The sequence below is a fragment of the Notolabrus celidotus genome, chromosome 9, assembly GCF_009762535.1.
Source record: "Notolabrus celidotus isolate fNotCel1 chromosome 9, fNotCel1.pri, whole genome shotgun sequence".
Lineage (NCBI taxonomy): Eukaryota > Metazoa > Chordata > Actinopteri > Labriformes > Labridae > Notolabrus > Notolabrus celidotus.
Window position 1 is genome coordinate 32,040,868 of NC_048280.1, and position 27,304 is coordinate 32,068,171.

Consider the following 27,304-nt stretch of genomic DNA (forward strand, 5'->3'; position numbering starts at 1 on the left):
ATGTTTTTTTTTTTTTTATTATTTTACTCATTTGAACTATCTTTTTTTTATTAATCTACTCAGTTTTATTGACATTTTTAGCCTTTATTTTATCTTTCACTCTTATCCTTACCCTTTTTTAATTATCTATTTTAACTATTTATATTCTTAATGTTAATTTGAAGCTTTAACTTATTTTTATTATACATATTTTATTGTTGTTGGTGTGCATTAATCTCTATTTTAAAATCCTTTTTTGTTTATGTTTTGCCATTATTTTATTGCTGCTTCTTTCTTGTTCCAATCACTGTAAATCTCTTTGAATTTCATTTGAACTGTATGAAAGCTTGATTGATCGATTTCCAATTCTTGGGAAACCTCTGCCCCTGGGTATTCCTGCAATGTGTTGCACTGAACTCTCCAACAAGAAGGGCGGCGCCTCTGCTTCACTCCTGCCTGTGCCTTGCGCTGGAAGCACGCACTGCTCGAAGAACCTCCCACTGTAGCTCTATAAATACTGACAGCAGCAGTGTTATTCTACTCACTCAAGCACTCAGCTCCACAGACACTGCTGTGTCGAAACGACTCGAGAGCGCTGCAGAACCTCACCGGGTTGGGAGACCGGTACTTTGGAGCACAGACCGAGAACATACACAAAGAACAAAGACAAAGATGTCCACCTACGCACCAGCTGACTGCCGGCGAGTGAGCCCGTCTGTGCACGGCTGCAGGTTCGACACCGTGCACCGCAAAAAAGGAGTAGCCAACATTTTCGAAAACGTGAACCAGGACGCGGTCATGAGGCTCTTCCAGAAAACGGGCGACATGAAAGCGGAGGAGAGGGTGAGGAGCATCTTCTCCTTTACGCAGGACCCGGAGGAGACGGCCCGGGCTCTCATGGCTCTGAAGCAGAGGAAGAAAGATAAATTCTTCCAGATCGCAGGGATGGTGCGACAGCTGCTCAAACTGCGTTGACTGTGTATCAGCACTGTTGTATTGCCTGTTTCTCTCACATAACCTGAATGTGAAAACACTCCTGATCTGACTGAGCCGTGTGTGTTTGGAGGCTCCTTTGTCGCCTGGAGGACGCATCGGGAGCAGAACGCGCAGGCGGCCCCGTGGAGGGCACTGCGGCGGCCTCACAGACCGAGCTGGGGGTCCAGTCTGAACCCATCGAGCGAGACTTTGGATAATAAAGGGAAAAGACGTCTTCCCTGAGACTCGTATTAATGCATGTGAAGACCTGACTGTGGATCCGCATCTTGTACAGGTGCACATACTGTACTGAGCCTGAAACGTGACTGCACAGTCCACTGAAGAACTTAAACACGAATGCCTGTCTTGCACAAATGCCTTGTCTCACAGCTTCACTATGTTTTACACTGTCTGTTTGCAAGCACTTGATGTTGTTACCAAAATGTTATAACATTGTTTTGTTATAATATCCAATAATGCTGTTCTTTTGTAATTTTTAATAAATTATTTGTTCTCTAAAAAGGTTGCAAGCATGTTTTGTAGCTATGAGTTAAATAGTTATGTTTCTTCTCTGCTCTTCAGATATTTGACAGTGGTGTTAACCCTCTGAAGAATTTGAGGAACATGATGTCTTGATTTTTAGATCAGAGTTCAATATTGTAGTTTTTTAAATCATAACACGTCTCAGCCATCTCTGATAACGGTAACTATAGGTGATGGTCAAAGTAAACGACAGTCTGAATCACCAAATAGAAAACTGATGTCTTTGTCTAGATACATCCAACAAGAGATGAGCGTCTGTGAGGATGGTTTGTGAAATAAATACCTGACATAACCAGAGACTGAAAAATACAGAATAATGCACACATTTATTTCTCCAAAAGGGGAATAAAACTGGTAAAACTGTGAAAAGATGGAGGGGGAAGAGAGAGTAATCCTGATAGAATGTGGCTAAGGTTCAGAGGGTTTCCCCACAGGGCTGTGTGCCTCTCCAGACCAGCACAAACCAGTTCAGCTCTGTTTGAGCAGCGAGGATGTGGGGGTGGAATGCTTTCTCTTCAGTTTGTTTTTGTTAGAGTCCATATAATAGAGATAATAGCATCTCCTCCATGCTTTTATTATGTAATAACCCTCCATCATTGCAGCTATACCTTCCTCATTTACACAACATTTCAAAGACCTTTGAGATCTTTTACAGCATTTCATTTGTAGCTGGGTGTAGGCCTGCACAAGGCTTAGCAGCAGGCACACAGATCACTTCAGTGGATGCCTGCTAATCTGCTTGCTGTCCTAGTCTCTGCCGGCTCAAACCAGTTCTGTTGTTGTGCATGACGACATCTGACTCCCGGCACTCCTCGTCTGTGTTGGGTGAAACAGGAAGCTCAGATATCAGTCAGAGGTGAAACTCGCTGGAGAATAATGACCTGAAATGGTAAAAAAAAGGGACTGTTGGTGTCTGCTGTTACTTGCTGCCAGAAACAATGTCACAGACAAACGGATACTCATTCTGTAACTGAACTTTGAACCTTTATTTATAGACAGTTCTGGGGAGGCGGTTAAACACATTTTTAATGTTAAATATTTAGAATAATTTGATCATTAAATTAGCAAAATTTACAAAATAGGGATAATCCAATGCTCATGTCAATATCTTTGACAAACGAGGACACAATGCAGGTTTAATAAATATCTAAAGCTATTTAAATTATTTCAATGTGTTTCGATCAAATGTGAATGGAGCAGGAATCTTTTGATTTGATAAAGTATGACGGTCTCAGATGCAGGACATTTTTAGTAAGACTTGAGAACAAATAAAACAATGACAAAAATAATCCTTAAATGAATAGTTACTCTTTTCTTGTAGTTACCACTATATTCTGATAATTGTTTGGGAAATCATGCAGTAAATGTTGTCGCTGTCTCTTTATATTTGCTCATGTGTCACACACAGGCAGCTCTCCCCCTCCTCCTTTCTGGATAAATACATCCAAATTCAAGGCTATTGTCTTTGCTGCCTTTGCAGAGTTTCCAGGGGTGTGCGGTTGGACCAGGGCATTTCCTCTCCCGCCCTCTCACCACCTTTCATCAACCTTGGAGAGGAAAAATGCTTTGATGTAAACAGACACTGTGGCAGACACCCTTTGAGCCCAGAGGACAGTAACCTCAGAGAGAGATATGTGGGAAGTGTGGGGCAGAGGAATTAAGTTACAAAATTACATAAGTATGACCTGCTTTATGAAACTAAAAACTTTAACATTTAAAAGCATGTAAATTCAAGATGAAGTCTGAGTCAGTGTTGAATAAATAGAATAAAATATTTCTTCAAATGCGTATTTATATTTGATCAGTATGCGGTTTATTCTTATATTTAGAAGGGTCAAAGGAGACACGATAAGGGTACATCCTGGATAACAGAGTCTCTGCGCTCTTTGTCTGCTGGGAAACTATCAAATAAATAACAAAGGTAAGGATCAAATGACTATAAAAGGTCTACATTATCCTCTTCGTCAGAACAATGGTGTTGAATAAAGAAATAGATCATACAAAAGAAAGAGACAGAAAGGAGCAGGCCAGAGGGAGAGGTGCTGTGCCTTAGTGATTACAGCGGGGAGTGTCAGGGAACTCAGTGATACCAGTGCAGACCGGTTCAAACCAGGGTCTGTGATGAGGAACTAAGCATGATCTGTACACATGCTCAGCATTAGTCAGCCTTTGTCTGGAAAGCCCGTACAAAATCATCAGCCCTTGTAAGTCAGTGTCCTGCTTGTACAAATAATGTTTACTGCTACTCCATTCTTTATTGAGAATGTTTTATCATTAATAAAAAAATAAAAACCTACTTGATGTTGTATTAAAATGCATCAGAAAGAAAATACAAAAATGATTATTTATAATAGGTGAGACAAGAAGGGACTTTGTTCACACTGTTTTAGAAGAAAGAGAACAAACTGTCCTCTAGTTGTTCAAAGATCACACATGATTTCAGCAGGTCTATTGTTTATTCATTAAGGTGAATGAGTTTAGTATGATTCTCATTCATGTTAGAGCATAATAAGACAAGGGTCATGAGTTTTAAAAATACTTCAGTCTGAATAAACATTTCTTTTTCAGACAGCCCTCTTTGTTGTCAGAATCCTGCATGTTGGCATCCTCATTATATCACCAGAGTCCCATGATGTAATAAGGGACTCTATATTTTGGGCTACTTTGGGTCCGAATGTGTCCTTGGGTTGGGAAAAAATGAATGAATGCATGTCTTAACTCAACTTTATTTATAAAGCATGCAGCCCAGAATGCTTCACAAAAGAATAAAAAGACAGAAAACAACAGAGATGGGTAAAATAATAAAAGACATGATCCTAATTAAAATACTAAAAAAGAAAAGAAAATCAATACAGTAAAAGTAATACAATAGGTAAGGGTAGAAGGCAAAGTTAAAAATCAGTTAAAGTTAAAAAAAGAAAGAATAAAAAAATAGATCGATAAATAAATAAAAATAAAAATGGTTAAAACAATGATTATAATATGATGATGATAATATTAGTATAGTATAGTATAGTATAGTATAGTATAGTATAGTATAGTACAGTATAGTATAGTATAGTATAGTATAGTATAGTATGGTATGTAGGAATGATAACTCTAAATAATGATTACAAATAATACATTTATAAATAGATAAAAAAAATATAAATAAATAAATAAATAGATATGGTTAAAACAATGATTATAATGTGATGATAATAATAGTAGTACAATATTAGTATAGTATGTATGAATGATAACTCTAACTCCACTTATCTACTTGCCTTCCTTTGAGGCTGGACTACAAATCTATCTATCTATCTATCTATCTATCTATCTATCTATCTATCTATCTATCTATCTATCTATCTATCTATCTATCTATCTATCTATCTTATAGTCAAACATTCCCCTCAGAATATTCACATATCGTATCAATACTCATGTTATTTGATATTAAGCAATGCTGGTCTTATTGAAGGTGTGCTGCTTAATCATTATCTGTAAGCTGAAAGTCATTACTATAATGGAGTGACACCAATGAATCACTGTACGTCACAATCATCAACCCCACTTCTTCACCCCGCACTGACAAAGTCGCCTCCTCCAGCGTGGAGTGTGTTTGAGTTTAGTAGTTCAGTCCAGAGACACTTTTCTCTTTGCGTCAAAAGTTGCTGACTGGGCAGAGCAAAGGTCAAGGAGTTAAGATAATACAAGAGCCATACAGGATGAGGGTTAAATGCGTAGGAAGAAGAAGAAGAAGAAGAAGAAGAAGAATACAAACTAATGGAGAGTTCTCTCTTGCAGCGCCGCCCTGTCTGACTCACAGCTTTCCCGAAAGGATTCCATGTGTGCAGTTGCGTCACTCAGCGTGGCTCATAAAGCTCACCCGCTAGAGGTCATTTTTGTTGTGAAGCTTCAAATTTCAGGCAGTCTCAAATGGAGAGGAATGAAAAGTGGCCCTGTCAGTATTAATCACCTCGAATCCTCAATGCTGTTTGAACAAAGCCCGACTAGACAACTTGAGATGATATGACCTGTAGTGACATCTGCCTTTGTTACTCTGTCTTCCTGACAGGACAGTCTGTTCCTTGAGTTTTGTGCAAGAGAGGTCTCCGGAGTTTCAGCGGAGTCATGTCTAGGGCTTGGTCGGGGGGGCCTCTATTGTTCTCCCTTCTCTGTATAAGTGTGTAGATTTTTATGTTGTGCATGTGTGTGTTAGTATGTGTGTTTGTTTTAAACAGACAAAGTGAAATCCCTTTCCTGTGTGGCGCTGGAGGTTCCTTCTGGGACCATGCAGTCGGCGACCCTACAGACATGCTGTCTCGTTCCAGTTCCACTACAAGGCCTTACCATTGTTCTCTCTGCTCCCACTCCCTTTTCTCCTGTTCAGGCTGCCAACTCACCAGCCCCTTCCTCCTCCCGACCTACAGGTGCAGCTGATCTATCACCCTGAAAGTGAGGAAGCACAGGCCAACAAACAATAGCCCATTGCTTCTAATTATAAGGAACATTTATCCTTGTTGTTTCTTTGTGCTGCTGCTTTCTTTAAAAGTTATCAGGAGTTGAGCCGTGTCAATAAGAGTCATCATGCAAAAATGTTGAGCTTGTTGGCTGAACTATGGAATTCTTCCTTTGAATATTGATTTGGCTGTTTTACAAGCTGATGCAAGAACTACTGAAGTGCACAGTAAACTGATTATTCTCACATGCTCTTAGCTGATGCATGATAAATAAAAAAACATATAGCATTAAGCCAGATAAAGAGCAGATATGTCTGCCACATTCATGCTTCAGTCAGGGCTCAGTCTGTCCTGCTGTCGGGGTCACTTCAAAAGGGTGTTGTGCATCATTTTGTCAGCTGTACTTCCATGTATAATCTATGCCATTAAGTGCAGTTGCTTCCATTGTTGTCACTTTTAGGTCCAGAAATGTCTTGTTGAAACTAATCTATGTTTAACCCCTTCAGTGGATATTCTAGTAACCATTGTTTCAGTCACTGATGAGATTAAATAGCTCCTGCAGCCCTGTCTAAATGTAGGCTGCTATTGTCTTCTGTGTTTATTAATATACTGTATCTGTGTGTGTACTGTTAAAAGTTTCTGAATATTTATATATCAGTTATATATCAGTTGTATATCAGTATAGTTGTATATCAGTTTGCAAGACTGCCGATATTCAGCTTATATAATGGATATAAAAAGTGATCACTGAGTTAAAAAGGTTTCTAATAACATGTCAAAAATCTCTTAAAGGTGACATATTATGCTCTTTTTCATCCAAATATATTGGTCTAAGAGGTCCCCAAAACATGTCTTTGAAGTTTATTGCTCAAAAAAACACTTTGAAATCAGATTTTGGTCTGCCTGTAAACCCCTCTTTTTCAGCACTGCTGAGAACAGACTGTTTTCTGTGTCTGTGCCTTTAAATGAGAATGAGCTCTCTGACCACGCCCCCTCAGGAAGTGGATGGGGCCTCGGCTGACCAGCACATTGATCTAATGTTTACATGTTGGCTGCTCACAGATAGCGTTACTTCAACCCTCTGAATTATCTCTGTTTTATTTCTCAGTATATCGACGTGTGTCTTGGTACACAGCGACAAACATGTAGCTATGTGGCTATGCTAACTAGCGCTAGCACTTTTCCATGAAAAATAAAAATCATCCACTAGATCTTCAAATCTGCAGATGTGGGGAGTAAAACCGACCTTTGTGTTTATTAAGACAGCCTACAATTAGCATGCCTCCCTCCTAAGCTCCTTGTTAGCACACCTGTGTGCAGGGAATGAAAAACAGAGGAGGGGTTGAGTTGTATTTTATACAGTCTATGGGCTGAACAAGCTCCGAGCTCTGACTTCCGTTACAGACCGGATGGCGTTGTGACGTATGAAAAACACTGAAAACTGAAACGGCTGGTTTCAGCACACATTTACAGAAAGGTGGAGAAATCAGAACAGGGGCAGAATGGATTTTTTCATTTTCAGGGGGTTTGTAGACATGCCAGGGAAATATATTTCAGGTAGAGAACGATTAAAAAGTTGATTTTGCATGATATGTCACCTTTAAAATCTCTGGTTTAAAAGTTCATAATGTGTGGAAAAACAGATGAAATGAAATAACACTGGTTTAAAATAACACTGTATGTTAAAAAGGTTTAAGTATATCTTTAAAAGATACTGTGAAATGCTTTTTGAAATATTTTAAGTATAAAAATGTAATTCATTCCGCTATAGTGATAAGCTGAATTCATAAATATAATAAGCTCATATTGGTAATTGGTTGAAAATGTGTTTATCATTGTCTACTAGATCCATAGATATATTATATATGTAGTCAGAGACATAGATATAAATGCACATATACATATATTTGTCTATGAGTAGGTCCCTCTGCTGGCTAAAATCATGTTTGCCTACCTATGCTAACATCTGATTATTTATTTCTGCCTTAATTATTCATTACTGCCTATTTGTTTCAATTCAATACTTTACCTGTAATATTTATTCAATATATATGTATATATTGCAACATTTGCAGCCTGCGCTACCTCACTTAGGGCCTGATCTACTAAGATCCCAAATAACAAGCGCTAATTTGCATGTGCAAATAATAATTTTGCACGTGTTATTTCTGGGCGTGTTGCAGGTGATCTACTATGACTACGTGCGCAAATGATAACAAGTGTAAAAGTGATGCAGACCGCACTTTAATGAGTATTTTGCGTGTGCTATCGGCTGTCACCATGGAGAGTTTGAGAGACCAGAGTGGCCTTAAGCGATAAATTAAATTTGAAGCCATGGAGTTGGAGGTCTTTGTGGTGGAGGGAAATAAACACATGGGTGAACTCAAGCAAAGGTGAATGCTGTGAGAAAAAAACAGAAGATCTGCCGATGAAATAAACGCAACTACTCTACTCCAAAACGCAATCAGCATTTCGATGGAGTTTAGAGAGCAATTTGATGGGGCCTGTCCCTGCTTTTATTTTTTACTCTTCCCGTTAACGTTGCACCTTCTGAGCGCTTATTCTCCAAGTTAAAACTAACTAAAAAACCCTTGATGAGCACAGTGGGACAGGAGAGACTGAGTGGGCATGTCATGTTATCTATTGAGAATGACAGATCAAAGAAAATGGACATACAGCACATTGTGGACAAGTCCGCGGAGCTTAAGGCTCCTTCAAAAAGTGGTGAGTAGGCCGAGTACTTCATGTTGATTTTTTGTTTGTATTTGAGCATTTGGGCCGCTGTGCCAATTTGACTAAACTTTATATCTGTTGATACAGTGACCTACTGTGCTCTCATTAGTTGAAGCAGTTAAAGTGGGTGTCAGAATGATACGGTCGCTATCCGTGGTGCTGAACTGCTTTGAATTTGTGTTGTTTTATTTATTTATTTATTTGTGTTGTTCTCTTGGTTTTTTTGACTTCATGTGTTTTTATACGTGCAAACCTTTAGTAGATCCGGCCCTTACTGTTTTATCTATTGATCTATTCACTCTATCGTCCAAATTTAGTTTAGTTTAACTCACATAGTCATCCCTTTTCTAGTCTGTACTCATCTTGTTGTTTCGTCTTGTTTTTATATTTTGTCTTTGTTGTTTGTTTATTGTTTATCTGTCCTTTTATTTGCACTTGCATTGCTTTGCAACTGCCATGTGAGAAGCGTAATTTCATTCAGCAGTATACACATATACATATACTTGGTTTACTCGACACACAGCACAGACTGGCAAGATAGTTTTATTAAATTCTAAAGTGATATTTTTTGGGCCTTTTCGTCTTTATTGATAGGACAGCTGAAGAAAGACAAGAAAGGTGGGGAGCAGAGAGTGAGGGAAGACATGCAGCAAATGGACGAGGCCAGGAGTCGAAACCAGCGACAGCTGCAATGAGGACTATAGCCTCTGTATGTGGGGCACACATTTAAACCACTCGGCCAACAGTGCCCCAGACTGGCAAGAGAGTTTGTCAGTATTTATTTTGTATTAAGTAAAGGACTACTGTTGATATGCTTTAGTTGTAATTCATGTATGATGCAGTGCATAGGTAAAAAGGTGGTTTTAAGAGAAATGTATATTTGTCTATATATTACAGTATTATGCTAACTCAGTTCCCTGCAATTTTTCTTAATTGCAGTCAAAACATATGTCCTTAATTGAAGCTTAATTCAAGTAACAAGTCTAGATATAAATCTTATTTCAAGACATTACAAGAAAACAATAATAAGACCCTAATTGCTTGTTATGAGTAAAAATAGCAGTGCAGTGTGCAGACGAGCATAAAAATGATCAAACAAAATGTTCTTTTTGTAGAGTGTAATAAATGTGCTTAAACTAATTCAAATATGCCGATTCAGTAATATTGGCTAGTTAAATCTTCAGAGTCTGCATCGCTTGGATTGAAACTTGTGTAAAACCTTTTTGATGAGAGCTGAGCAGAGCACACCACCTCTCTGCTTTAGCAGGGCAGCCTGGTACCTACAGTTAAGCCTATTAGCAGATCAGCTGTCAGCCAGAACAGAAGTACCATTCTGTACACAAGCACTACTCATTTGATCTTTTCAGTTTAGTTAATCTCTCCTTGAAAATGATCAGTTTTAGGGCATGATCTTTAAATTTAGAGAGGCTTACAGAGAAAGGCACTTCCCCCTTAGTGTGAGAAGCAGCCTGAAGTAATCACCACCCAAATCCAGTTCAGCTTTTTGTAACAATATCAAGGCGAGGATCAAACTCATGAGATGGTCTGTAGGTGTCACCAATAACTTGATTTTCATAGATTTGAAGGTTTAATGGGTTTGGATGTTTAACAATGTTAGAGTTGAAGTGTAGTGTAAAAATATTTGACTGCCTATTGTTACAAGTCATTCATGTATGCCAAACAGTCTGTAACTCTGATGTAAAAGTTCTGGTCCCAGACGAAACAAAAAGGATCAAGAGTAAATGTAATTAGTTTAAGTTTTAAAATAGGAATAATATCTAAGTTTAAGACAACTAACAAGTACAATTTGACAGTTTCGGCAGGTTTTATGCAAAGTATAAGAAGCTCAGGTCTTGTTTTAGCTTATCATATCTTAAAAGACAAGGTTTATTATTACGTGAGTGTGTCTTATAATTAGTCTGCCGAGGTTGAAAAAAGTCTACTTCACTGTATTAAAAATGTCCTTAAATATCATTAAAGCTGTGGTTGGTAGTCAGATTTAGATCCACTTTTTGTTATACTGGTTAAAGTGATCTTTATGTCTTGATGGTAATCAATACATAATGTGTTCTTAAAAAAGAGGTAAAAAAAGCTGCTATCTACAGCCGGAGTAAACCTGGGAAAACACCAACCAATCACCGTCATTAGGGTCCAATTTATAAAACCAATCAAATCCTGTCCTGCCGTTCTGTCCTGCCGTTCTGCCCGCCTCCTGCGCGTACATTTCCCCGGCGTACACTCCGAGTACTCCCTGTCCCCTGCCTTTGCTTCCCCTGACTCTACTGACTGCCCCTCTCGCTCAACCTCGGGCCTGTCCCCTCTGACCCGATGAGGTGCTTTGCTCAGGACTGCAGTCCGGATCAGAGTCTAAGAAGCTCTCACCACGGGGGCTCTGACAAGCAAAAGAATTAATGACATTTAGTAAGTCCTACAGAAAATGTATATGTACTGTAGCGTCCGTCTGGACGCTGTAGGGATGACGAGCCGATTGGTGAACACGTTGATCTTTAATAACCGGTCACTGTCGGCCGTGATCACGCCAACCAACAAAACAACAATCAATGTTTGAATGAATGAAGAACTTCTCCTCTTGTCTCTCCTCTCTCCAGCTCACACACTCTCCAGCTCACACACTCTACACCTCTCCTGATGCCTTCACTGACTGTCAACACTGTAGGAATTAAGAACATCTACACTGAACACGTTTAACAAACAGTAGAGCTGTTACAGTATTATATATGTGTTATAACTTTTCTCCTGATATCGTGTCACCAGTACAACTGGATAATGCTAGCATGAGAGTTGTGAGTACTAACAGCAGCCATGTTTGTTTGTGTTTTTAACTTTCACTATGAGAATGTTTTGGTGAGGACCGGTTTTGAATCAGTCACCATCATATGGTCATGAATCAGCGCCGCTCATGCAAGTGAGTGGGGGCTTCGTTTTGGAGGAGCTGTAAGAAGGAGTCCTGATGACGCTGCTACATTCAAATTCATGCTAGTTTTCCGAGACTACCAACCCCAGCTATAAATTACCTGATATGACAAACACAAACATTGTAAGTCTCATGAAACCAAACCTTTTGTTGATGTAGGCCGGAGAAGTGTTTACCTGACTGATATCCAACACCAAATGTAATAGAAATATGAAAATAAAAACCATGAATATGTCCACCGTGCAGTTTTATCAGATCAGTTTTAAAACACATTTACACTTTGTTTGAAATGATATGCTCACTGAGTCACTCAGAATCAGTTTACAATGTATTTTCAGAGATGACTCTATAGTGTTACTTGATTTAAAGTCATTATTTCTGTGTTATTTTGTTTGATTAATGTGTGCAGACTGGAATATTTTGAGATGGTTTTCAATTTCTGAAAATAAATGATAAAAGAGGACACTGAGGTCTCAATGAGTAACCTTTGACCTGTCTTCAGTATTTAAAATGCTTTCTTGAGGCATGTCCACTGAAATGGACTCATTGTAAAAACAGTATGAAAACATTTAAGACAACCAACATGATAAATATTTTTAAATGAGCTTTTTATTTTATTTTTAATGCATGAAACAGTTTTTATATGCTGTGTTTTATTCTTCAGTAGAAGAACGAAGACAGGACGTCACACTCTTCCAGGCACCTCGAAAGAAGGCTTTCACTCCCTTCTTCTTCTTCCTCTTCTTCTTTTTCTTGCCGTTCACAGAGAGAGCATCCTGTGTCTCAGATGAGTCCACTATCCCCTCCTGGATTATTTCGATCTCAGTGTCGAGGAAGACGCTGACATTTGTCTCCACTCTGACCCAGACTGCTTTGTCCCCGGTGATATTTTCTGGGTTGGTGGCACTGACCTCTGAAGACATCTCTTTTTCCTCTACAGTCGTTTTTTCCAGCTCCTCAGTGGCAGTGACTTGTGGAGAAGGCCCCCTCTCCTCCACTGGTCGATTTTCTGCTGCCACTGTGCTGATCTGTTCAATAGGAACTTGTGATGTTGATGGCTGCACTTTGTGATCTGTGTCTTCACCAGAAGAGGCCTGGACTTCTTCACCAGAGTCCTCTTGTATCTGTTCTTCACTCTGGTCATCACAAGACTGAGTCACATGTGTGTCTTGGCTGACTAATGGTGTGTCCTCTGTCAGCTTCTTTGTCATGGTGGCCGTCTCTTCTGTCTTGGAGACTGGTGGTAAAGGCTCGTTCTGATGTATGAGTCCCTCCTGCTTAGAACAAACATCTTCTGAAGAAGCCTCCCTCTTCTCCAGAAGTGTGTTTTCCAGCTCCTCAGTGGCAGTGACTTGTGGAGAAGCCCCCTTCTTCTCCTGTAGTTGATGTTCTGCCTCTGAGGTGATGTCTTCAGAAGGGACTTTGCCTGATGTAGCAGGCTGTTGTAGGTCTTCAAGCCCATCATCGCAGGGTGGAGTCAGACAAGTATCTGGACTGAGCATAGATCTGTCCTCAGTCACATCCTCTTGTATAGTGGCTGTCACTTCATCCAGGGAAACTTGAGGAGAAGCCTCCCTCTTCTCCACGAGTCCCTCATCATTTTTCTCAGTGTGAACAGCCTCCAGAGAAGTCCCCCTCTTCTCTAAAGAACTGTCTTCAGCCTGATGGGAGTTGCTGATTTGGGTGTGAGCCCGGCTGGATGTGTCAGTCTTTGCCTTCTCTGTCATGTCCCGGATAGCAGTGATGACCTTGTCTCTGGCAGAGGAGCAGCTCTCATTTTCATCCATCTGCTCAAAGGACTTGGAGTGCATGTCAATGTTTTTTTTGATGGCTTTGACCATGAACTTGGCCATGATTTTGCAGAGCCCAAGCACAAGTGTGTCATTTACTGTCACATGGCAGGAAAGGTAGGGAACTACACACTGCATCAGCAGCTGGCTAATCTCAGCATTGGCTGCTTCTTCTCTGTTGACCTGCTCTGGTTCCTCCAGGAGAAGCTTCAGAGCTGAGTCCACCACCTGTGGCACTACAGGAGCAGTGAACTGTTCCAGCTCCAGGAGATCCACTGGTATGGGGTCCCCTGCTGAGATCCCATCTCTGGGGATGTTGATGGAAAGGAACATCTGCAGCAGCTTTCTGTGTAGAGATGGGAGAAAGAACTGGACGACTTTCTCTGCTCCTGGGCGGATGGAGGTGATGAACTTCTGAAGGCCTTTCAGTGAGACCTTCCTGTTGAAAAGCAATGAGAGCTGCTTCTCTTTCTCCAGCTGCTCCAGGAGCTCCTCTTCCATTAGATTGTAGGCCTGTAAACACCACATTTAAGTTAGTCCACCAGTAGACAAGTTTTACATGAAACTTCAGAGTACAGTAGACATTTAACTGCAGGTTAGACTGCATATTTTACTTACCAATTCGGCCGCGGACAAATCGTCTGTCCCTGTCGTTTTAACACTTCCCTGAATCCTGTAAAAGTACAAAGTAAGAGTGTCATCCAACCTGTATGTCACTGCCACATTGAAATCATCTCCACTGTAACATGTTTGTTTTTATCTTTGTACATGAATATAAAAAGATAACTCTGACTCACTCGTTCAGGAAGCTTCTTTGTTTCAGCAGCCAGGACTTCATGTGTCCCACAGACACAGAGTCAGGGACTTCATCCTGTTGCTTCATGAGCATGAACTGCTTCAGCATGATTTTCTGCAACACAGATTGAATTCAGTACAATGCACCAGCTCAGTCAAACAGATTAATATACAATTACATTCATAAGAACAGTACACCTTGACATTTACAGTAACTTACCTCTGTGTGGAAGTGATGTTGCTCCTCCTCAGAGAAAGAGGACGGTCTCATATCGTGGGCGTGATCAAAGATGGCGTCCATTTTTAAGAGACAGGTCTAGTTTGAATCCAAAGGATGTCAGTGAAAGGGTCGTTGAAAAAAAAGTGAAGGAGTGTCTGTTCGGTTTGTCTAGATAGCTCAGCAATCAGAGATCGAGTGATGAAGAATCTGAGATTCACCCAGATTTATACTGTACAGAATTTACAATTGTGACACTCAACTGTGATGTCACAGCACTGACAACAGTACATGGAACTGATTCTAAAATCATGTGACCTGCATCCAAAATGGCCTTTAATGTTACTGAAAAAGACACAACAAAAGTCTACACAATTATTTTATTTTATTGTTTTATTAATCAATATGTCCACTGAGGAAGGGAACATGTATAGTGAGCAGGTGGTTATGAAAGTAGAATCCTGACATGTTGAGACAAGACACAAAGTGAGGGGTCATGTGCACCTGAATCTTACTTCTCAGCTACAGATACAAACAAGTTAAAGCTAATAGGTGATTTAAAGATGATTTTATTGATCAAAATTATGTATTAATGCAGCTATAAAGAGTAGTCCATCAGATTAGACTGTTGAAAACAGCAGCATTCACATCAGCCTACTTACAGTCCAACATGAAACTGAACATTTTCAATCACGTTTGAGTCTTAATATAAGCCTGCCGGGGTGTTAAAAGTCATAAACTTAACACTTTCAACAGTGAGGTCAAAACATTAGCATTTTGGTGTTAGCATTCCTGGCAGATGTGGAAGAGAATGCAACTTTATAAGGTCCTCTTCCTGTAACTTTTATGTTTTTTTTTTTTTTTTTTCATTTAACCAGTTCTGTGCCTCTGCAAAAGCCCATACTGTGTTTTGGTCATAGACTGTATAAATAATGGACGTAGTATCCGTGACGTCACCCATCTGTTCCTGAGAGCTGTTCTGAAGCAAATCAATGGCGGCAGCCATATTGGAAATGCGTAACTCAACCAGGCAGAGTGTGACGTAGTGTGAGCCTCCTAGCCAATAGCTATGTGTTCCCGACTGGGAGTCACGTCAGTCATGTCCTTATTTGGGCAAAACTGGTAATCTTAATATCATCGTTAGAAAAAAATTCACCCCGGTACAGTGTGTGCCGATAGAGAGATTAGCTTCATAGGCCAAGCCGTTTTTTGAACCAGGCTGTAAACATGTTTATTAATGCTGCAAAGATCGTCTTTTTCCCATTCATGTCTATGTAGTTTCTGGTGTTTCTGCAGCCGGCCTCCAGCGGATTCTTGATGTATTGCAGTTTATAGCACTTCCGCATTGGCTTCATCGTTTGAGACCGGAGGTTGCCGCTTGGTTTTGGTTTGTTTTTGCTTTCAATCAATCAATCAATCAATCAATCAATCAATCAATCAATCAATCAATCAATCAATCAATCAATCAATCAATCAATCAATCAATCAATCAATCAATCAATCAATCTTTATTCATATAGCACTAAATCACAGCAAACCTTATCTGAAGATGATTTACACACAGAGCAGGTCTAGACAATGTCCTGTCATATTATTATCAAAGACCCAACATCAAGACAGGATAAGATCCAGTTCCATCTTACAAACAGGACTCAGTCAGATCTTGTCTTAATCCACCATGAACAGAGCACTTTGCAGCATTTAGCAAGTTACAGTGGCAAGGACAAACTTCCTTTAACAGGCAGAAACCTCCAGCAGGACCAGACTCATGTTAGACATCACATCTGCCTCTTTAACTTGATGTCACTCAGATACAACTCATATCATCATCCAGCTGCATATAGAAGATGTACACAGCGCACTTATAGACAACATTGAATTCACTCTGAAGGAAGAAGGGCCTGTATTTATGGACAGCAGTGTCTGTTGATGATGCTCCTGCACTAGAAAATGTTTATGCAGATGTTTGGATTGCTACTGATGATATCAGAGTCTGCCGTCCTGTGGGCTCAGTGGCCGGTGCAGCCATATAGTTTCCACACCTCTGTGGAAATCATGCTGCAGCAATTGAATAGAGTCTTCTGTGTTGCTCGTGAAAGTCAGACTCTATCCATCTTGTTCCAATCGATGAGGCATGTGTTGTGAAGAGTCAGGGCGCGTTTAAATGGGTTAGTGTTGTCATTTCCTGTTTTATTTTTTTACTGACTTGTCTCTGTCATCCATATCGTGCTCCTTGTGTTTCTCCGCCTTGTTCTCCCCCGCTCTGATTGTGCTCACCTGTGTCTCATTACCCCCTGATTGTCTGTCTATTGAAGCCCTGCCTGTTCTCTCTCATGTTGCCAGTTTGTTGTGTGTTCCCTTGTGGCACCTCGTTCCAGCTGTCTTGTGAGTTTCTGTAGTGTTTAAATTTTTCCTTTGTCTGCACCTGTTGGATTTTGTTTGCTGTTCAGACTGATTTCTTGTGTACCGACCTGGACTGATATCAAACCTTGTCTTTTATCCCACCTTCCTGTGTAAGCTTGTATCTTTGGTCCAGTTATCTGTTGGGTTGTGTCAGTCAGCTGCATGGATGCACTTTTCTGAAGCATCAGTAACATTCAGGGGATTTTACTCCTTAGGCATTGTCAAAATAGTAATTCAGAGTAATCTCGGACTTCAACTAGATCTGGGTCCGGGCCATGTCTGATCTGCGGTCCAGCTCCATGCCCTCTTGTCTGTCAACACCCACCGATTGCGTTTTCAGAACGCAGCACAGAGCAGGACCGCTGGACGGCTGGAGTCATGTGACCTAGGTTTTCCTGAGTCCCAGATCTTTGGAAGTCACATAGCTGAGAATGTTAAATCCATCGCCAATCATCGGCGGGTGCCATATTTGAAATGTTGAACTCAACCCAACTTCTGTCGAGCTACTGTGAGGTAAAGAGGTGGGCTTTGAGCATCCTAGCCAACAGCTACAGTGTTCCCGTCTGTCAGTCAAGTCAGCTGTGCTTCAAGTTTGCCGTGAAAAAACTGAGAAGAAAAAATACATCAGAATAATTGTCATAGAAGTAAGCACTGCTCTGTATTGCATTAAAAATGAAAGCCGCAAGCGGATACGGCCCTGGTGGTGAGGCTTTCAGCAGTGTGACTGCCCCCTGGTGGCTGGCTGCAGTATAGGTAAAAAAATCTGTATCATGGGGGAGCAGTCAAATTTTAAAAAATGAATACACGTCGTACGAATGTTTCTCACAGCCGTATGCTGTGGTTATATGTAGTTAGTATTTGACTGTTTTGTGTCCAAGGCCTCTTTTTTCTGAAAAGTTTCTTTTTCGTTAGTTATTAGAGTTTAAAAACGGGGTTTTACTTCCGGGTTTCCTTTGATTCACAGCCGCCGTAGAACGAAACTTCAAAGGACACACAGCGTCTTGTGACGTTACGCTGTTGGGCGGAGCTTATTACAAAGGCTTCACAGGCTCTGGCTGCACAATGGCTGCGCCCAGGAGAGGGATTTTTTGGCTTCAGAACTGTACAACGGGAAGAGGCGGAGCAACGCTGTCCATTTTTATTTACAGTCTATTGTGTAAACCACCGCCTGATATAAGCCACCGTATGATGTAAAAGCAAGATCTGAGAGTATATACTGCCTGTGTCCCTTAGGTGGTGCTAATGTTCCAAGTTTTTGGCAGATTGCAAAGAAAACCTCCAAACTTGACAGTGTGCCATGCCCACAATTTTAGTCTGAACAGAATTCCTCTGATAATTTTGGATTGTCAATGTGTCTGCTATAGAATGTGCTTGGTTGGGACTGAAATAGAGAAAAACCCTAGGAAGAGTTCTCAAAAGTATGCACCCTTATTTGGGCGTCATTTTGAATTTTCAAAGCTAGGTGGCACTCTTCCGTTGTGTTTCGGATATGGGTGTAAGAGGCTATGTTTGTGCATCCTGATTCCATGAATATGTGTATTAATTTTCAAGCATGTAGCTCAAAATAACCTCTATGGGGAGGGGTTTTTGAAAACTGTAGGGGGCGCTAGTGAGCACATGGACGTTACTGTCTACTAGTTAAAATGAACCTTACGTCTCCGTGGTGCAACCATAGACTGTAAATAAAAATGGACAGCGTTGCTCCGCCTCTTCCCATTGTATGGTTCTGAAGCCAAAAAATCCGGAAGTAAAACCCCATTTTTTAAACTCTAATAACTAACAAAAAAGAAACTTTTCAGAAAAAAGAGGCCTTGAACACAAAACAGTCAAATAATAACTACATATCACCTCAGCATACAGATGTGAGAAACGTTCGTACGATGTGTATTTATTTTTTAAAGTTTGACTGCTCCCCCATTGAAATGAATGGGGGTGACGAATTTTTTTTACCTATACTGCAGCCAGCCACCAGGGGGCAGACACACTGCCCCTCACTTCCAGCCGAGCGAGATGCACCCCTGGGTGCAACCAAACAATGACACAACTTAAGTTACAAACTAACTAGTTTCAACGTTTGGTTTAGTGTGGACTTAACACCCTAACTTAGGACACAACTTATGCACAGCTGGTGGACCAGGCTTCAGGACTTTAACTCAAGTCATAATCGGACGGAACAGCTTTCACTTGTATTGAAGTAATGTTTGACCAGGATGATCTAAATTTGACTTCAGTAATGAAGACTTGGACTTTGTCCACCACTGCTGACATGTTGTATTACATTGTTCCTATCAATTAATAGGGATGTACGATTTTCATTGACTAATCTGTCAGGCATCTTCATAATCGTCTATAAAATGACATTTTTTTGTAACCACAGCCAACATCAATCAATCTTATGGACTCTGTTTACTGTCACAAACACACTGTCAAATCAAAAGTATCTACCTTGTACATTTAAAAAGGGGACACAGCCTAATGTCATTTAATTTCCATCAGTATGTTCAGCCATGTTCATGAGTTACGGTTACATATTTAGCGTCTTGTGGAGAACAAATTCCTGCACTCTGTAATTCAATGTTTTTCTTTTCAGGAGGGTTTACTGTACTAACAAGTTCCTGCATGTTCTGCTGCTTGAGTGGGCAAAGAGTAGTCTGCTGCATGAGATGTTGATGCTGAGTCTACATTTTATCCTCTACTGCCCTCTACTGGTTTTGGTGGTGAATTATACACTCAACAAAAATATAAACTCAACACTTTTGTTTTTGCTCCCGTTATTCATGAGCTGAACTCAAAGATCCAAGACTTTTTCTATTTACCCAAACGGCCTATTTTTCTCAAATATCGTTCACAAATTTGTCTAAATCTGTGTTAGTGAGCACTTCTCCTTTGCCGAGATGATCCATCCATCTCACAGGTGTGGCACATCACCATGCTGATAAGACAGCATGATTATTGCACAGGTGTGCCTTAGGCTGGCCACAATAAAAGGCCACTCTAAAATGTGCAGTTTTATCACACAGCACGATACCACAGATGTCACAAGATTGTCTGAGACCAGCCACCCAGACAGCTATTGCAACAAGCGGTTTGCATAACCAAAGAATTTCTGCACAAACTGTCAGAAACCATCTCAGGGAAGCTCATCTGCATGCTCGTCGTCCTCATGGGGCGTCGACCTGACTGCAGTTTGTCGTTGGAACCGACTTGAATGTGCAAATGCTCACATTCGACGGCGTCTGGAACTTTGGAGAGGTGTTCTCTTCACGGATTAATCCCGGTTTTCACTGTACAGGGCAGATGGCAGCGTGTATAGTGTCGTGTGCGTGAGTGGTTTTCTTATGTCAACGTTGTAAATCGAGTGGCCCACGATGGCGGTGGGGTTATGGTATGGGCAGGCGTATGTTATGGACAAAGAACACAGGTGGATTTTATTGATGGCATTTTGATTGCACGGAGATGCTGTGACGAGATCCTGAGGCCCATTTTTGTGCTCTTCATCCAAGACCATCACCTCATGTTGCAGCATGATAATGCACGGCCCCACGTTGCAAGGATCTGTACACAGTTCCTGGAAGCTCAAAACATCCCAGTTCTTTCATGGCCAGCATTCTCACAGGACATGTTACCCATTGAGCATATTTGGGATGCTCTGGATTGGCGTATACGACAGCGTGTTCCTGCAAATCCTCTGCAACTTCACACAGCCATTGAAGAGGAGTGGACCAAAACTCCACAGGCCACAATCAACAACCGGACCAACTCTATGTAAAGGAGGTGTGTTGCACTGCATGAGGCAAATGGGGGGTCACACCAGATACTGACTGGTTTTCTGCTTTAGAATAGACCTTTTGTGTACGTAGAAAAAAGTCTTGGATCGTTGAGTTAAGCTCATGAAAAATGGGAGCAAAGACAGAAGTGTTGCATTTATATTTTTGTTCAGTGTGAGTTCCTTTATTGCTTATGCATACGTCACTTGTCTTCTCAGGACTTCAGGCCTCAGTGGAAACCGACAACAGTGGGCCACAGGAACCTTTTAGTTCCTTGAGGAATAGTTCCTGGAACTAACAGCTCCTGGTACTTGTGAGAAAAACCTCTTTTGATTTCCAATGTGGAGCCTAATGAAGTTTAAAAATTTTCAAACATGGATCATTTCGGCACACTTGAAGTGCAGCAGTAGGACTGTGAGAGTGTGCAGAGAGAACATTCTGTTTGTAACTGGGCATTAGAATAAAACTCTGAGGGCCACTCAGCATGTGCAGAGGTTATGGTGAGGTCTGTGCCAACCGGGGCAATGTCACCCTATGCCTCTTTCCTCTGCAAACACACACACATGAACAGGAAGAGGAAGTCCAGCATGTGGTTTTAAATCTGCCTAACTGTGGGTGGGTTAGTTCTTCACAGAGTAGATGTTTTTCACAGAGAGGTGAAGAACTGTGACAGAGAGGTGTCAAAGTGTGTGCTGAGGGGTGAGCGCTGAGGGGTTTCACCCCCTTTAATCATGAACATGAGACACATTTGAAGTCAGAGCACCAGCCTGGAGGATGGAGACGATCTGATCTCTAACTTCAGTTTGTTTGATAATGACTGTTCTGACTTCTCCTTGCTGCTCTTTTCGTTCTTTAAAGATAGCCGTCCTCCTCTGCCAACGAGGAGCTGGGCGTGTGACTAAAGATGAGTCAAAAACAGGTCAGGGGCAGGATTTCCTTTTTATTTATAGGATGTGTTGAGGAGGGGGAAGATTTACGGGCAGAGGACGGATGGGTGTCATGCCACATAGGTGAGTGCCAACTTCTCAGCAGACCTTGTTTTTAAATTAAGAATTGAATTGAGATTGATTTATTTGAATTTGTTTCTGTGATGTGTTCTGAACGGATCATCTAACGGGTTTGAGGTGTACCGAGCTGCCAGGGTGTGCCATCTTTAGAAAATCTCTCTCTGCCAGTTTCATTTCACAACATGCCTCAACGTCAACCCACATGAAACGTTTCACAATGCGCTCACCAGAGAGAGGCTTTGTCTTTGCAAATGCTGCTTTAATCATGACATGAACTCTGCAATCAGTAGTTCATGCACAAGCCTTCATCAACTCTGTATTCATGTCTGCAAGAAATAAATATTAATTGGTAAACTCAGATAAAAAGATTGGAACTGCAGATGTTAAAGGCTTTAAAGAACACATTTTAAAAAGTCACACTTCAGGGTTTTAAAAAAAAAAATCAGCTTAAAGTATGAAAATCAACTTCACACTAAATAACCTCAGCTCAAACATGAAGAACCATTGTATCCATTCCTCTTTTGTGACCAATGAGCCCAAACTAAATTTCACATCATGTCAGACATCTGTGTGAAGTTTTTGAAAGGCAGATCAAACTTCAGTTTTTAGGTTTTGCTATCTTTGGCCTATCTGCAGCTCAGCCCTGATCTGGTTGTTTTTTAACATGTTTAACATTCATTTATTTATATTTATATTTATATGTTATATGTTTATTTATAAATAAATGATGTACAGTATTGAACTTGATGTATGCTAGAAGTAGCTTAAATAAATGTTTTTATCTGGAGGTCACAATAACATCACATCGATATAAAACCTTGCTGAAATAAACAAGACTGCAACACAAGATGATATAGCAGTACATCACACAAACTGTCTTTTATACCCTCTATCACACACACACACACACACACACACACACACACACACACACACACACACACACACACACACACACACACACACACACACACACACACACACACACATAGAGAGAGACATATAACCGAAGAATTCAGAGCAGTGAGGATTGAGTAACACCAGAGAGGAAGCAGAAGCAGAAGTGGCGCTTGGAGGGAGGCCCCGACCACTGATAACATTTCATTATATCAGCTCGCAGTTTCACTTCTTTTTTCCATTCGAGCAAATCTTATGATAAGATTTATACAGAGTCCCTTAAGAAGTCCTGCAAGTGAGTCTTTTTTTTTTGGGCGTGAACTTGTTATTAATTTTTCAGTTCAATTTCCAATTCAAATTTGCTTTATTGGCATGAACAAAGAGATGTTATTGCCAAAGCACATACATTCATACAATACATTATATATATTCACAACACACTACACTCACCATTTATTTATTTAGTTACTTATTATCTTGAGCACATAAGATAATGGAGCAAAGCCTTGGAGCTACTTCAGGCAACTTAAGCGACACTGATTCCACACATGACGTACATCATTTCCACAACCACAGGAAGAGCATATCCTCCTTCTTTGGCTGTCCATTTAAGCTGCAAGATCCCCAGTCTCTGCCTCTCCTTGGCATCGCCACCACTGCCATGCACCAGTGCTGAATTTACATTTCCAGCCCCACCACCTCCTCAGCATCCACCTGCAGGTTGTGATTATTGATGAGCCTAGACACCAAACACAAACATCCTCCTGCTGCTACAACGAACAGCTCAGAGCATTGAAATGTGAGTTACTTATACTTGCGTTGTGTGATGAAACAGGCACAAACAACTATAACGCTGTTTATCCTAATTACAGCAGAAGCAGCTTAGGTCTCTCAAAGTCTTTAGCAGTACAGTCACAATAACAAAAAGTCGGCTTTGCTCCATTTTCAATATAAATACAGAATTTAAATGATTTGAAAACCATCAAAATCTGTATTCATCAACATTTAACACAGTGTCACAACTTTTTGGAAATCAAGTTGTAATAATGAGCTCCAGAAATGAGTAAAAAGTGTTTCAAATGTATTTCTCTCAAACATACCACATTTATAAATTACACAATAACCAAGAAAACCCATCATATCATGTGTGCTGGGACCCAGGAGAGGGCGCTCATGTTACACACAAGTCCTCTGTCCCAGTGTAAGGTCTATTCTCAACAGTATTAAACACGATTATGGAAGTGGAGTCATTTACAAAGAAATGAAATCGCACGCACGAGAAAAAAAAAGTTTTCTTATAAAATAAAGCGGTCACCACATGAGACTTCAGGAGCTTTTTATTCTTTCATTTGTATTTTTGGGGGGGGTTCATTTTATATTGACTGTTATCAAATCAGTGGAAGTAAACATGAATTTGTTGTCTTTAAACAGAATTGGATTTGCTGTGCAGCAGCACATCTTTTTGTTTTCCTGTTCTCATGAGAATGAATGAAAGCAATACAAAATCTCTGATCTGCCCTTCCTTCCTTTTTAGAAACGACACTCCTGTGATCTGCCCTTTTGACCTGGAGCACACCCAGCAGCCATGACACCATCTAGATCTCAAGCCTTCCTCGTCCTCCTCCTCCTCTCCCTCCTCAGCTCATCTCTGCTTTATTTCAGTGTCTTGGAGCAGACTCCCTCTCTGCTCGGATATCACCAACATGTTCCTCAGAGGAACATCAGCATCCTGCTGTGGCACTGGCCGTTCGGACGCTCCTTCAGGCTCCGTGGAGACAAATGTCAGACAAAGTACAACATCAGTGGCTGTTTGCTCTCTGATAACACCTCCACCTTCTCGACCGCTGACGTGGTCGTCTTCCATCACCACGAGCTGAGCAATGGTCGCTCCCTTCTGCCTCTGCACCATGATCGACCTGCCTCCCAGCGCTGGGTGTGGCTGTCCCTGGAGCCTCCTGTCAACACTTTGAACCTCTCACAGCTTAAAGGCCTCTTCAACTGGACCATGAGCTACAGGCGAGATGCAGACATACCTGTCCCTTATGGACAGACCCTGTTAGGAGGCGATGGACATGTCCTGAAAGCTGCTCCAAACCGCTCCTGCCTGCTGAGCTGGGTGGTGAGCAGATACTGGCCTCAGCAGGCTCGGGCTGCTGTTTACCAGAGTCTAAAAAAGTCTGTCCCCATACAGGTATACGGCAGGTGGAACAGGAGACCCCTGTCAGACCGGAAGCTGCTGCCCACCATCTCTAAGTGTTTTTTTTACCTTTCTTTTGAGAACTCTGAAGCCACAGACTACATCAGCGAGAAGCTCTGGAGGAACGCTTTCCAAGCAGGAGTCGTACCGGTGGTCCTCGGCCCCAGCAGGGCCACCTACGAGGCCCTGGCCCCCCCTAGGTCCTTCATCCATGTGTCGGATTTCAGGAGCACAGCAGAGCTGGCTGCCTATCTGAAGCGTGTGGCTGCAGACAGGCGGGCGTATGAGGAGTACTTTCAGTGGCACCGCACCCACAGAATAAAAACCTACACTGACTGGATAGAAAGGCTGTGCCAGATCTGTGTTCAATACCCCAGTTTACCCCCCAACAGGGTCTATGAGGACCTGGAGGACTGGTTTCACAGCTGAAGGCCATCTACAACAAAAAATAAGCTGACAGATGAGTTAACAACAGCTGAAAGAGAGCTATAAACAAGATATTTACTGAAAACAAAAGGTCCAGATAGACAAGAACCAACATTCAGGGTGACCTTCTTGAGACGGCACATCGATTCTTCTGATGGTATTTTATAGAAACCAAAAAATTAGTTCAACTATGGGTTGCTCTTATTTAAATCCTCAGAGTTGTAGCAGTGCATGTTTTTTTTCCTCCATAAATCATATTTCTGATGTCAGAGCACAAGTTCCTGCAGGCTCATGTCATATCAAACTGCAGATCCTCACTGGTCCTGCTTGCTCACTTAGAAAACAGCAACAGATCAGCTCCTCACTACCTGGACTCCCCCCTCCAGGTCGACACTCCCTCCTGCCTGCGACACTCTGCCAGTGAGCGGCGCCTGGTACTTAGCCGGGCCATAAGTTGGCAGCAGACTCTTCTCCTCTGGCGCCCCCCAGTGGTGGAATGATACACCCAACTTCAGCTGATCTGCTGAGTCCCTTTGCTCCTTTAAAGCTAAAGACCCAGCTCTTTGTGAACACCTAGGAGCTTAATATTATGGATGATAGTGATGATGATGATGATGATGATGATGATGATGATGATGATGATGATGATGATGATACAGGTCACATTGATGTTGTTGTTGTTTATGATGATGATAAAATTAAAAAGACAAGAAAAAGCCATTGCCTCTTGCTCTGCACGTCTGTTTGGACTTGGTTATTGTCCCCTTTTTCGATCTTTGCTTGTGTTTTCCTGACTCTCACACTAAAATGAGCTGACTCAAAGTTCAAACACATTAAATTAAATTATTTACACTTTTTTTTTTGGCTGCATATAGCTTCCCTTTTTTTCCTAAGCTTCAATCTCTCTTCCTTAATCCTTTTTTTGAGGACATTTCCTGAACTAAACAAATTACTGCATTCTCTGGGTCATGTATCAGTATGGAGTTTAAAAGACAGAAAAAATACCATTTCAGGATGTTTTACCAAGTAAAGGATGTGTCATAAAGCAGGACGTCTCAAAACATACCACCTTACTATCCCCTGCTAGTTTTTCATAATAAAATACCTTTTTACACATTGCATGTTTTCAGTCTGAATCTATTTATCACATTCAATTTATAACCATTAGAAGATGTGTCTCATTATCATGGTTCTCTGTATCACAGGGTCAGAGAGACTCTTCAGCTGGTCCTAAATGCTGCAGCTCGAGTACTGACTAGAACGAGAAAGAGAGAGCACATCTCTCCAGTGTTGTCTTCTCTACATTGGCTCCCCATAAAATCTAGAAAAGTGTTTAAAATCCTTCTTCTGACCTATAAAGCTCCTATTGGTCAGACACCTTCATATCTTAGAACACTTCGCTGCCAGCATGCAACCCTGCTGGTCATACCTAAAGTCTCTAAAAGTAGTATGGGAGGTAGAACCTTCAGTTATCAGGCACCTCTCCTTTGAATCATCTACCAGTCAGGGTCCAGGAGGCAGACACCCTCTCTAATTTTAAGAGTAGGCTTCAAACTTTCCTTTTTGATAAAGCTTAAAGATAGAGCTGGCTCAAGCTTGGACCAGCTCTTAGTTATGTTGATATAGGCTTAGCAGAACTGACACAAATGTCTCCCCCTCTCTCCTCTGTCTGCCTGTCTCTTACTTTAACTCTTCATGTCCCATTAAAGTTACTAACCACAGATCTTTCTGGAGTCCCTAAGCTCCCTTGTCTCGTAGGTTCCTCTGGATCTCTGCTGTTGTGGACGTGCCAGACTCCAGCTGCTACAACTACTACTATCCGTCTCACCACCATCATCTCTCTCTTCATCTCTATCTCTCTTTCCAGCACAGTGTCAGCAGATGTGTGTCTAACATGAGTCTGGTCCTGCTGGAGGTTTCTGCCTGTTAAAGGAAGTTTGTCCTTGCCACTGTAACTTGCTAAATGCTGCAAAGTGCTCTGCTCATGGTGGATTAAGATGAGATCAGACTGAGTCCTGTCTGTAAGATGGGACTGGATCTTATCCTGTCTTGATGTTGGGTCTTTGTTGATAATAGAACATAGAGTACAGTCTAGACCTGCTCTGTTTGTAAAGAGTTGCAGATAACGTTTGTTGTGATTTGGTGCTATTTAAAAAAAGATTGATGGATTGATCCTGTTATAAGGACAGATAAGA

At 41.2% G+C, this 27,304-nt stretch overlaps 3 protein-coding genes across 9 annotated transcripts; 2 read left to right on the forward strand and 1 right to left on the reverse strand.

Annotated features, from left to right (window-relative positions):
• Positions 1 to 494: 494 nt before the first annotated feature.
• tcima (transcriptional and immune response regulator a) lies at positions 495 to 1,466 on the forward strand. Its single transcript, XM_034692028.1, has one exon. The coding sequence runs from the start codon at positions 652 to 654 to the stop codon at positions 952 to 954; it is 303 nt and encodes a 100-aa protein (XP_034547919.1). The 5' UTR covers positions 495 to 651; the 3' UTR covers positions 955 to 1,466.
• Positions 1,467 to 12,201: 10,735 nt separating this feature from the next.
• On the reverse strand, positions 12,202 to 14,641 carry LOC117819037. Of its 2 annotated transcripts, XM_034692237.1 has the most exons (5): positions 14,416 to 14,641; positions 14,198 to 14,310; positions 14,019 to 14,073; positions 13,182 to 13,913; positions 12,202 to 12,914 (listed from the first exon to the last, which is right to left on the reverse strand). In XM_034692237.1, exons 1-5 carry the CDS (start codon positions 14,494 to 14,496, stop codon positions 12,264 to 12,266), a joined length of 1,632 nt encoding a protein of 543 aa, XP_034548128.1. In that variant the 5' UTR covers positions 14,497 to 14,641; the 3' UTR covers positions 12,202 to 12,263. The 2 variants fall into 2 exon arrangements, with proteins under 2 accessions (XP_034548128.1, XP_034548127.1); XM_034692236.1 differs by having other exon boundaries at positions 12,202 to 13,913.
• Positions 14,642 to 16,758: 2,117 nt separating this feature from the next.
• Positions 16,759 to 25,795, forward strand: LOC117818346 (alpha-(1,3)-fucosyltransferase 7-like). 6 transcript variants are annotated; one of them, XM_034691174.1, is made up of 5 exons: positions 16,759 to 16,797; positions 19,406 to 19,532; positions 20,801 to 21,592; positions 23,063 to 23,285; positions 24,021 to 25,795. In XM_034691174.1, the coding sequence occupies exon 5, from the start codon at positions 24,072 to 24,074 to the stop codon at positions 25,110 to 25,112; it is 1,041 nt and encodes a 346-aa protein (XP_034547065.1). In that variant the 5' UTR covers positions 16,759 to 16,797; positions 19,406 to 19,532; positions 20,801 to 21,592; positions 23,063 to 23,285; positions 24,021 to 24,071; the 3' UTR covers positions 25,113 to 25,795. The 6 variants fall into 6 exon arrangements, with proteins under 6 accessions (XP_034547065.1, XP_034547063.1, XP_034547068.1 ...); XM_034691172.1 differs by lacking the exon at positions 23,063 to 23,285; XM_034691177.1 differs by lacking the exon at positions 23,063 to 23,285 and having other exon boundaries at positions 20,801 to 20,895.
• The last annotated feature ends 1,509 nt before the right edge of the window (positions 25,796 to 27,304 follow it).